The 11,874-nt window shown below is 38.8% G+C and overlaps 2 protein-coding genes across 2 annotated transcripts; one reads left to right on the top strand and one right to left on the bottom strand.

The window, feature by feature from the left end:
• The first annotated feature begins 82 nt into the window (after nt 1-82).
• On the top strand, nt 83-6,665 carry Ire1 (serine/threonine-protein kinase/endoribonuclease Ire1). The gene is made up of 11 exons (XM_069059294.1): nt 83-392; nt 449-572; nt 626-811; nt 1,767-2,000; nt 2,054-2,294; nt 2,422-2,609; nt 2,665-3,531; nt 4,162-4,355; nt 4,929-5,204; nt 5,254-5,445; nt 5,493-6,665. Exons 1-11 carry the CDS (start codon nt 87-89, stop codon nt 6,048-6,050), a joined length of 3,366 nt encoding a protein of 1,121 aa, XP_068915395.1. The 5' UTR covers nt 83-86; the 3' UTR covers nt 6,051-6,665.
• Nucleotides 6,666-6,721: 56 nt separating this feature from the next.
• LOC138139124 (uncharacterized) lies at nt 6,722-11,836 on the bottom strand. Its single transcript, XM_069059295.1, has 6 exons — nt 8,380-11,836; nt 8,193-8,330; nt 7,906-8,138; nt 7,593-7,856; nt 7,200-7,550; nt 6,722-7,145 (listed from the first exon to the last, which is right to left on the bottom strand). Exons 1-6 carry the CDS (start codon nt 9,593-9,595, stop codon nt 6,753-6,755), a joined length of 2,595 nt encoding a protein of 864 aa, XP_068915396.1. The 5' UTR covers nt 9,596-11,836; the 3' UTR covers nt 6,722-6,752.
• Nucleotides 11,837-11,874: the final 38 nt, after the last annotated feature.

The raw sequence follows: 11,874 nt of genomic DNA, 5'->3' as shown, positions 1-11,874 counted from the left end.
ATGTCTTATCTTAATTTAGAAAAGACAAAATGTCTACAATTTTTTTTTTCGGTATAGATCAGTGAGTAAACAAAAAAGAAAAAAAAATGCAGTCAAAAAATCATATTTATTTAAATTTTCCCGCGCCAACACCTACAATGAGACTTGAGACACGTCATCTGTCAATTTTCTGCTGCACACTTGTCAAACATGTCAAAATACAAATATACAATTACAAAGATACTTGGCAAATTTTAAAATCGCTATATTTATCAGAATACGCCTTAAATGAGGGATACTTCTTACTTCTATGTACTATCATGCGAGAGCTTTACTTGTGGATATTCATAACTTTCGTCGCAGGAGTTTGTGTTAATACAGTTCTGAATGATGGAATCGAAAGCAAAACTGAGGTTGGCACTTTAGTAAAACACATTTATTGGAAAGATAAAATTTTATTATATTCCAGAAAATTGCAAGTACAGAATTAGCTCATGAAACAGATGAAAGGTTGCTCATTTTTGCCACCTTAAGTGGGGACTTGGTAGGAATTGAGCAACAGAGTGGAAGAATAAGATGGAAAATAAAAGATAGTAATATTAAATTGTTGTTCAGCAACATGTAAATTAATTTGCTAATGTTTTAGAGCCAATAGTTCAAGTACCTGTTGACACAAGCAATGCCATAATTCCTATATTCTTACCAGATCCGAGAGATGGCTCGTTATATTTATTAGGCGGCAATAGGGAACCGCTAAAAAAACTACCTTTTACGATTCCACAATTGGTGGCGTCATCACCATGCAGGAGCTCAGATGGCATTTTATATACAGGTGAGTCAGAATCAGTGTAACACATTTTTTTTGCATATCAATGATAGTGGCACTTTTTTACACGCAAAATCGTAATGAAAGTAGCACTTTTTTACACGAAAAACGATAGTGAAAATTAGTTATTTATGCAACAAGTAAAAAGTAATACTTTTTTTTACAAGAAGAAAAGTTTGCCGCTCGAGCGAAGCGAGTGCGCAAATCCGCCGAGTAAAAAAAAGATACTTTACTAACGAGTTGCATACAAAAAATTTTTGGCGCCCGTAAGTTTAGATAACAATTTTTCGACACTCAAAATTTGAACATTTTCTCATGTGTGAACCCGTGGACCTTTAAAGCGCTCGTTTTACTCGCGGTTTAAATTGGCCCACTCATGCCAAATAAATCCCAATTTACATTTGAACTCGTTAAAAAAACTACTAATTATGAATGAAAAATTTTATAATTGCGTTAAAAAATGACACGCTACGGCACTTTTTTTAACGCAAAATGCGTGCAAAAATGAACCGCTATGGCACTTTTTTTTTGCTTGACCCATTCAAAAATCACATATTTTATGAACGCAAACGAATGAAAAAACTTGCACTTTTTTTGACGGACGTTGAAATAGTACTTTTTTGCATCATTTTATTCCATTTCCTTGGAGATGATTGTCAAAGCATAGCTACTTTTTTTTCTAATTTTTCATAAATCCTTTTTTGCATATCGTAACGAAAGTGGCACTTTTTTATAATTTTGTAATTTTTTATAAATACTCAGACCAAATTTCTCAACTTACATCGATATGCAAAAAAATAGTGTGTACAACATGTTATGAAAGACTCTTTTTTTCACTTATTTGCACTTATTTGCTTGATTAACTCGGGCTATGCCCTGGTTAATCAAACTGCAAATTCATGAAAAAAAGTATGACTTTCATAACTAGTTCAACAAATAACTCTTACAAGTGATATTGTAGGTAAAAAGAAAGATACATGGTTTAAACTGGACCCCGTGACTGGCAAAAAAGAGCAAGTATTAGGTTGGGACACAAGCCCCACGTGTCCCATTGAGTCAACAAATACAGTATTTATCGGACGCACTAAATATGACATAATGATGATTGACAGTCACAATTCCATGCGTAAATGGAACGTTACATATTACGACTATACAGCGCAAACAATGAGTAAAGAAGTAATGAACAACTATGGTGCGAAAATGTTGTTTTTGTAATTTACAAGTGTAGAATTTTTATTTTTGTAGAAATGGTACACTTTGCTTCAAGCTCAACTGGAAGGTTGGTAACAATGGATCGTCGACGAGGCAATTTGTTATGGGACGGCGATTTAGGCAGTCCGGTTATCGCCGCATATGTACTCGATTCAGATGGTTTATTAATGGCGCCGTTTACGAGTCTGGCGAATCACACATTGAACTATTTGACAACGGAATTATTAACAGATGGCCCCAATCAAGAGCCCCATCCACAGCGCATGAAATTGTAGTAAGTATCAAGTGGGTACAGGATGGGCGACATCTAGTGCCACATTTAGTTACTTTTGGTCAAATCTGTCAAAATTTTACAAATGTGGGTGATATTACCATTGTGTAATGATAATTATTTGTATTAGCCCTACGTTGTATGTGGGCGACCATAGGTACGGCCTATACGCTTTGCCGTCACTGGTGGATCAAAACGTGGTAACCATAACTGCCTCTGACGGTGGCCCTCTGTTGTTGGGAGGTCCTCACGCACCCGAATTGCCAAGACCGTATCCCGAGTACCCCATTCCGGGGCACAATTACCATTTGCCATCCAGTAAGTGTCCGATTTAAACAATTTTCTCGTTCTTTATCGTCGCCTACTTTTCAAGATATGTACGCTGAAGACGACCTGACCTTTCAAAGTATCCCCAACGTGGTAATCTACGTAGGTCACTACAACGTGCCAAAATACAGCGACACCAAGTTTCTGTTGCCGGGTACAACTTCTAAACAAATGAATCTGATAACAGATGCGAGCGCCTCGACCGAGCCTCCTCAGAACCCCAAACCGAGTCAAATCAAAATTCAGACGGAAGGTCCGATACACAATGAGAAAAGCAGAGTACCACCCAAATCCGAAAAAAATCTATTTACCGGTACGCTCAAGTCCTCGTATAAAATGGTGAAATCGTGGGTGAACCAACAAGAAAACAAAGGTCTCAAACTGGTCCTGATTATTCTAGTCGGGTGCGTCATCACCATGTTCTGGTACTTGCAAGTGCAAGTACGCGAATTCCAGAACATGTCGCAGAATGGGTCGAGGTCGAGTCAGCCGGGTTCGATGGGGAAAAATTCGGCGATCACCGCGTACTCTGAAGAATTACCAGATGGTCTCGTGCGGGTGGGAAAGATCACTTTTCACCCCGACCAGTTACTGGGGAAAGGATGTGAAGGTACTTTTGTCTATCGGGGCCAGTTTGACAGCAGACAAGTGGCAGTTAAAAGATTATTGCCTGAATGTTTCACGTTTGCCGACCGCGAGGTGGCGCTTTTGCGCGAAAGCGATGCCCACCCTAACGTCATACGGTACTACTGCATGGAGCAGGATCGACTTTTTCGGTACATAGCACTGGAGCTGTGCCAGGCCACTTTGACGGAATATGTGCAAGGAAAATGTGACAGGAGTTTAATCAAGCCGTTGGATATTTTGAAGCAAGCCACATCGGGCTTGGAGCATCTGCATTCACTTGATATTGGTAACGATCGATAATTGTCAAGTAGAGTTCATTTCTGTCCGTTCACTAGATAAAAAGTAAGATTGACAGGTTCTAGTATTTTTTGCTTTATACCGTTGGCGTTTTTGATATTTGACACATTTTGAGAGTTCTAACTTCCATTAGATTTTACCTCAAACACAATTTACACCATACAATTTAGAAAAATTTACACTAGAGATTGGGCAGATAGTAATAACTCTATACAGGGTGTTACGGAAGTCCACGTAATAAATTTAACCATTTATTTTAATCGAATATTTGTGTTTCTAACTCCTAATTCGATACTTCGCTCATGAGATAATCATCAATTGAAACGAAAGAGTAAGTGAAAATGTTTTTGTGTATAAAAAAACTACAGTTTTTTTGAAGAAAAAACGACCGCTGTTCTAATACTAACGGTTTTCATTGTTTGTTATTCGAGTATTTTAATCGAGTAATTTTTTTTTCGTGCTTCGATATCAATGGATGTGTCAACACATGAGCAGGTATGAATTTTAGGGTTCAAATTATTTATATATAATTTTAATGACTCCTATTGGTAGTTAAATTTATTACGTGGACCTGCATAACACCCGGTATGTGTCCAAATTCTGTAATAAATAATTTCAGTTCATCGCGATATTAAGCCCCACAATGTCTTACTATCCGTGCCTAATAATCACGGTGAAGTTAAAGCCATGATATCAGATTTCGGTCTGTGCAAGAAACTCCAAGTTGGGCGAGTGTCGTTTTCCAGACGTTCAGGAGTTACCGGCACTGACGGTTGGATCGCACCTGAGATGCTCAACGGAGACGAGAGAACTGTAAGTCCCACCGCAACGTGTCTCAGAAATAAGTACATTACCATTTTCCACCCGTTCTCTTAAAACTTCAATTGTATCAATTGAGATCGAATATACCAAGTCCTTCATGTATCCCCAAAAGAAGAAGTCGCACGGAAATTCTTTGGGCTCGAGGAGCACTCCCGCACTCTTCACTACACACTGCACAATATCTATGTATTCACTGTTCGAAAATGAACGCGGCATTTTCACAAAATTTTAGCTTAAAGCACAGAATCAACACGTAAACACCTGTCTCGTGGAGTTGGATAAAACTAACTAAAAATGTAATCCTCTACCTCGGCCGCAGAGCGAAAAAACTTTATTATAAAAACACAATGTTTTGCGTCGATTTTACAAAAAGTATTATTTCACGGTCACTGTCATTGCGTAAAATAATTAGGAAATAGACACCTCGTTAATTTATGGGGGGTAAAATACTGAAATGATAATTACATAACAATTTTGTTGTTCTTGAGATCTCTCACTGGTTAAAATTAATGTACTTATTTCTGAGACACGTATTTGTGTCAGGATTTTAACATTTTTCTGTAGACTTGCGCCGTGGACTTATTTTCTCTGGGGTGCCTTTTTTACTACGTGTTATCCAACGGATTACATCCGTTCGGCGACAATCTAAGACGCCAAGCAAATATTTTGAGCGGAGATTACGACTTAGGAGACCTTCAGAGTGAGGAGTGGCAGATCCATCTGCTGAAACCTCTACTGTCGGCCATGATCTCATCGAAACCTCACGACCGGCCAACTTGCAGTGCCATCCTAAAGCATCCCATGTTTTGGGACAGTTCGAAAATTCTAGCGTTTTTCCAAGTAAGTCAAATCAAGCGGAAAAATCTTCAATTGAAACAATTTTTGACAGGACGTGAGCGACAGGGTTGAGAAAGCCGAAAACGACGATAGCGTGTTACAGTGTCTCGAAGAGATTAATTTTACAGTGGTAAGGTCAGATTGGAGGAAACACATACACGAAGAAGTCGCGACAGATTTGAGGAAGTATCGATCGTACAGAGGCGAATCGGTGCGAGATCTTTTGAGGGCTCTGAGAAATAAAGTGAGCTGCTGGCGTTTCATTTCTTTTTGTAATTTTTTAATTGTTAGAAACACCATTTCCGGGAGCTGACCCAAGAAGCGCAAAATCTTTTGGGGGAAATCCCCGACTCGTTCACGAGTTATTGGACAACACGATTTCCTCTTCTCTTGGTCCACACATGGATAGCCATGCAATGTGTAGCCAAGGAAAGTGCCTTTCAGCATTACTACCACGAGAATTACAGATATTCGTATCAGAAATTCGTGCAGCAGATCGAGAATTACATCGTCGAGAAACCCCCAGAATTTGATAGCGTCTTGTCGCAGACGGCTGCTTTTAGAAACTTTGACGATTACGGGACCAAGTCGCCGAAAAAGTCACAAAAAAGTAAATTTTACGATTACAACATGCGAAGACGGACTCACGAGGTCAGGGAGAATGTGGGTTTATACAGAAACTTGTCGCCTGATAAGGTCGTCGACGTTAACGAAGTCAATGTTACCGTGACAGATAATTGCAAACCCTACAGGAGAAATGACGTCAGCGTGAGGATTAGAAGTAGGAACACTAAGAGGGCGTCGAAGAGAGACGAACCGCTTGTTTGGGCTATACAGGATGATAAATAAGTACAATTTTTAAAATATGGTCATAAGTAGGTATGTACGGTTTAACTGGTTTAATCAGTTAAAACAGTTCATTTGGTTAACTAGCCGATAGTCAAATGTCGGTAACGGTGACTCATTCATATAGGAACCGTTCTCAAACCGAAACCAATTTTGATCTTCGTCCATGACAACTATCGTAATAATGACATTTGTGGTCGGATTATTCAAGTTAAGCCATACTTTTTCAAATCTTTTGTTTTTCGCAACCGCTCATGATCCTAGATTTTTTGAAGCATGGTGTAATAACATAATGGGCGAACCATTAGATAATTCGCCAGGTTAAACCCTTTAACCATTTTAAACCAGTGAAATCACACAACGATAAATTTAACCGGCCAAATAGGTCAGCCGGTTTAACCATCAGATAATTAACCAAGTTAACAGCTTTGACTGAGTAAACCAGTTAAACCGTACAGTCCTAGTAATAAGTTTAAGATTTTCATGAGTCACTGTGATACTTGTAAATTTTTAGCACTTCGTTTTTAAGAACCAATTTTATTGTGTCTGCTGAACAGGGGACGATTAATGTATTGTTAACGGTTACTGCTGTTGCCAAATATATTTTCTACATATTTGCGTGTGCGTTTGTTTCCAAAAACCCAGAAGAAAAAAATTCAAAACAAAATCAAAAATACAACCAAACAAAATAAGTTTATTCATGATTTATTGATTTATTTTGACGCGTTTCACCACCATGGGTACTGCATCGTACGGAGCTACGTGATTCTCCGGCGGCGGTTGATCGGCAACAGACCAACTCATACTCGAAGTGACCGACACTCGTTGCTGTCTCTCCTTGCGCTGTTCGTCTCGAAGCTTCTTTTGTTGGAAGTGTTCCATGTTCCGCCTCACCGCAATGATCTGTTTCGATTTTTCGCGATATCCGGCCTCCAAATACTCGATGTCGCTTTTTATCGCGTCGATTTCTCCGATGGCGCTCTCCATGTCGCGCAGCATCTTGGGGTGGGTGAGCAGACCGTACTCGAGCCTCAGTTCTTTTATGTCCCTACGCAAGGCGTCCCGCTCGCGTTTTAAGTAGTGCACTTGCTCCCGAGCCTAGAGAAAAACCTCACGGTATTGAAACCACTTTCGATCGCCGCTAAAACGTACGTCAGCCTGCTCCATATCCAGGGCTTCCAGGTCTTCTTTGGACTTCCCGATGTCCAAGTCCATGACTGCAGCCTTTTCGCGGTTGTGCGCCAGAATTTGCATTGTGTTTTGGCAAGTTTTTCTCAGTTTCGTCAGCTCGTTCTCTTTTTCTTCCAGCTTGTCGTAGAGGTTTTTGTTGTCGCTTTTTAGCTGGACGTAATCCATGATGCGGTAACCGGGTCCTAGGTAATCCAACTTGTCTAGCGCTATCGTTTTTTCGGTTATTTTATTTCTCAGTTTGATGTAAGTGAGGCGCAGTTTCATCAGGAGAGACGTTTGACTTTTTTGCCGTCTGACGAACCTCTCCACTACCTAATCGGATTAATAAGCAACAAAATTTTTTTAAATGGTCACCTTGTCCATCGCGAGTTTGCCGGTTCTCTCGAACGTCAAACTTTTCCCGTGCTCTAACTCTGCATGTTGCAGTCTGTCAAACTTCTCGTTTAGTTCGACGACTTTTGAATCTCGTTTGTTTGTCAAATGGGCCACTTCACTCAAATTCATTTCTTTGTCTCTGTCGCTGGATTCTATCAAACGTTCGAGATCTTCTAACTGATATTCATATTTGAATTGTATTTCGGCCAATTCGACGCTAGCTTCTCGCAGTACATAGAACATCTCAAATTTATCGATCAAGTGTTATCTGCACAATAAACAATTCACTTACCTTTCGTCTCATGTAATAAGCGGCCAGTCTTGTCTGTAGATAGTTATTTTTCACTTTGTGTTCGTTGTTTTGAGTTTTCCACAACTGATACAACTCGTAATACATTTTTCTATCAATGGATTCTTTACTACGTTCTTCCTGCACCTTTGCCACTTCCTCTGGTTTTTCCACTTCCTCTTCTTCTTCCGCTATAGTGGCCATGTCAAGAGATTTCTCCCGTCGGTCTATATCGACTGTACGTGCGATTAGAAAAAACGATATTTACACAAAGTAATGTAGGTAATTACTGTTAGACAGAGTTATTCTCGGCGAGATTGTAGTTGGTCTGTGTTCCAAAAGAAAATCTTCAGAAATGTGAACGCTTCCGGATTTACGATTCGCTAAAATCGATTTGATCGATTTTAAACTCACACTGGGAGATCCAGCTAAAACCAGAACATCACCATACAAGAAACTGTCAGTTTTATACGTTACGCTGCTCAGGTTTTCCTTCTTCTTGTGCTTTTTCTTGGTCCCGTGTCACTTGGTCATCCAACGTGTGCAATTCCGATTTTCTCTTTACCTCGTCGAGGTCGAATAGATGTTCTAGATCAGGTATTTCTTCGTGGTGTGCTTCTTCCTCGGCTAACATTTCGAGTTCCGTCATCAGTTCATCGTCGGATTGAAAGAGATGAATTTCGCTTTCTAAAGACAATCTGACATGTCTTTTGCTGTCTTGCGAAGGACGCCTTTCATCTTCGGAGGTTTCTTTTAAAGTTCCGGAGCTACTCCTCTGATGCTCCACCGACTCGTGGTCGGCGTCGAGTTTCGACGAATGACTTCCCCCGATCTTTGGGGAAACGACCCCTTCAACAGATTTAAGTGAGAGCACAGTTGCATTCATATCGTGACTAAAAATTTCGCTCATGAGGCTCTCTGTGGCTCCGGGTTCTTGTTCCAGATGTTCGTCAACCTCTTTCGATAGACCCACACTGCTGTCATGCTTCATCGATTCATGATCAACATCAGTTTTCGACGAGCGACTTCCGGCCATGTTGGAAGAAATTGCGCCTTCGACGGATTTAAGCGAGACCTGAGTTATATTCATATCTTGACTCAAAGCATCATTTATGACGCTGGCTGTAGTTTCAGGTTCGTCCGATGACGGTGGTATCTCTTGATGTTCTTCAAAGCCTTGGGATTGACGTACACTAGCGTCATGCTTCACCGATTCATGATCACCTTCAGTTTTCGACGAGAGACTTCCGACCATGTTGGAAGAAATGGCGCCTTCGGCGGATTTAAGCGAGGCTGCAGTTGCGTTCATATCTTGACTTAAAGCTTCGTTTATGACGCTGGTTGTTGTTTCAGGTTCGTCTGATGTTGGTGATATCTCCACATGTTCTTCTAAGCCCTGGGATTGACGCCCAATTGATTCTGGAGTAACATTTGCATCTGCAGATCTTTTAGATCCAAGACTGGTTGACGGGGTATATGAAACCTTCTTTTCTTTGTTCACATTTTGTTCTGCGAGCTCAACATCAACTCTCGGTATCGTTGATTCTAAATTCTCTTCGGCAATACCGTGACCTGAGAGTCTTGGCTCATCGGCTGTTTCAAAATTCTGGTTTTCACTAACATTTTGAAAAACGCTGTCTTGCCGCGATTCACGGTCGGCTAATTTAGTTACTGAATCTGAATTCTCCGCCATTCTATTTCTAGTCTAAGAATTAGAATCTAACATAATCTATGCGTAGAATCTGACATGACTGTCCAAAGACATCTTGATTGAGCCATGTTGGTCGTCAAATTGGCAAAAAATAAATGGCTGAGTGGCCAAAGATGTTTTTATTTTGTAGTCACCCAACAGAGTGCGCTATTAAATTTTAAAACTGTACAAAAGTAAATTTGGCGTCGAAGTTGGGGTACTGTTGGGGTTGAAGAGTCGATTGTGAATGAACCACTCGTCTTAAAAACACAGATTTTTCAAATTGCATATTAAAAACACGCAAAAAGTGAGGTTACAATTGAACATCTGATCGGAGTTGTAATAATCCGGTGGTGCGCTCATAATCGACTCTTCAACGCCAATTTCGGGGCCAAATTAAACAAAAACATCTGTTATTTGCCTCCACGATTACGGTTTTTGTGGATTTGTGTTAATCACTGAAGTTGGTGCTGATAATATTAATAACTAGTAATAACAATACCTAGAGGATTTCCAGGATTTGTGTTCAGGAAGTAATATAAAAACAATTTATATGTTGTGTGCGAAATTGTCAAACAAAACTCAGATTTATTTAAAACGCAGAAATACAAAATGCAGGAATAAATATCTCATGTTGTTTACTACACTGTTACTGTTTACTACAGAGAAACCATGAAGCAAATGTGATTCATCAGAAGGCAAATATTTGGAACACCATCGACTTAACGATGAAAATATCTTGCTGAAAATAAACTTTTAAAGCATAATATTAAGTAGTCAAATTCTATAACCAAAAGTAAGATAGATAATTGGTAAATTAGTATCTCGTTTAGTAAATTAGTGGATATTCCGTTAGTAATTAATATCAGCCGACTTCAGACTAAAATTTACCAAGTCTTTTCCCAGTGTTTTTTCCGCTGGGATTACTCAAAGAAAAATTTCCTCTTGCACTTATGTGAAACAAATTAAATTTCGCAGCAATGTTCCAAATGTTTCAACAAACGGCAAGATCAAGAAACCAGACAAAATTAATCTGAAATCTACTAAACCCGTTCAGCAGATCAAACTGTCAAAGGGATTCAAACAGTTTATCCACGATTTAACCGAATTTAACGAATGGATTAAATGCAATAAACAAACAAGCGCCAAAAGTTTCCAGACTATTAAATTTTATTGTTCGTATGGTTTTACTGCTGCTTTAAAAGAAATAGGAGAGGCTGAAAATGTAAACAAGCAAAAAAATTGACCCTGATCAATTTTTTTCTACTTTTTTATCGTTATGCAATCGCATACCTTGAAAATTCAGTTTATTTACACTCGCCTATTACTCCCAGTTGGAAAAATGTTTTTAGTTTTTCTATCTCAGACTCCACCACGTTCGAATGTGACAAAAAAAAATAGACAAAGACTGATTTGTTGTTTTGTATTTCTAGAGACTGCCTAAACCTAAACGTTCTAAAATCCCATGAAACCAAGATAAAAGTAATACAATAAACAGTAGTGTCTAGAAATCTAGAGATAAATATTGATTTCTTATCTAATATTTACAAGAGAAATAAATAATTAAAATAGAATTGTAAGTTTCATGCAACCAACCATACACCTAAGTATTATCCTGGCATATATTGCCCATAAAGATCACTTTTAGATTTCGTGCAAAAACAACAATTTGACCTATTAATCGCACACTACAAACCCTGTATACGACAGTGGCACATTAGTGACAGTTATCTAAAAATAATTTCGTAATTTTTCGCACGGACGTCAAACTATTGCATCAATTTGCAACTGTAGCAAATTCGCCATATTGCAAATATTCTGTGTAACATTGTTTACTTTAACTATTAATAATGTCGGTGTTTAGTAGGTCGCGTTTATTTGTTAACAGTTACCGAATACTGTTCGTAAAATAAGAGATTTAAGGATACTTCAGGGTAATCCTAAACTCAACAGAGTGCAATAAAACTAGCAAAAGTCGCACAAATTTCATGTCAGAATTATTTTTTCTAATAACGTTAACAATTACCATTTGGATTGTTGAGAATTTGATTGAACTTGTTTTAAACTGTCAGAATGTCACAACTATCAAAATATAAAATTCAGCTCTTTCGCCCGTTTAATTTTAAAACTCTGTAAACTTTCCAGAAACCGTTTAGTTTATTTCCAACTAGTGAATAACATTCAAAAATCAAAATTGACAGTTCAGTTTCGCCCCAAAATCTTGTACCGCAGCACACTGTAAAACCTGCGTTTTCAATTGTTTTGTCCGTTAATGAAAGTTC

The sequence above is a fragment of the Tenebrio molitor genome, chromosome 9 (genome assembly GCF_963966145.1).
Source record: "Tenebrio molitor chromosome 9, icTenMoli1.1, whole genome shotgun sequence".
In the NCBI taxonomy this organism is placed as follows: Eukaryota; Metazoa; Arthropoda; class Insecta; order Coleoptera; family Tenebrionidae; genus Tenebrio; species Tenebrio molitor.
The sequence above is the reverse complement of the archived record's forward strand: the minus strand, read 5'-3'. Positions and strand labels throughout refer to the sequence as shown.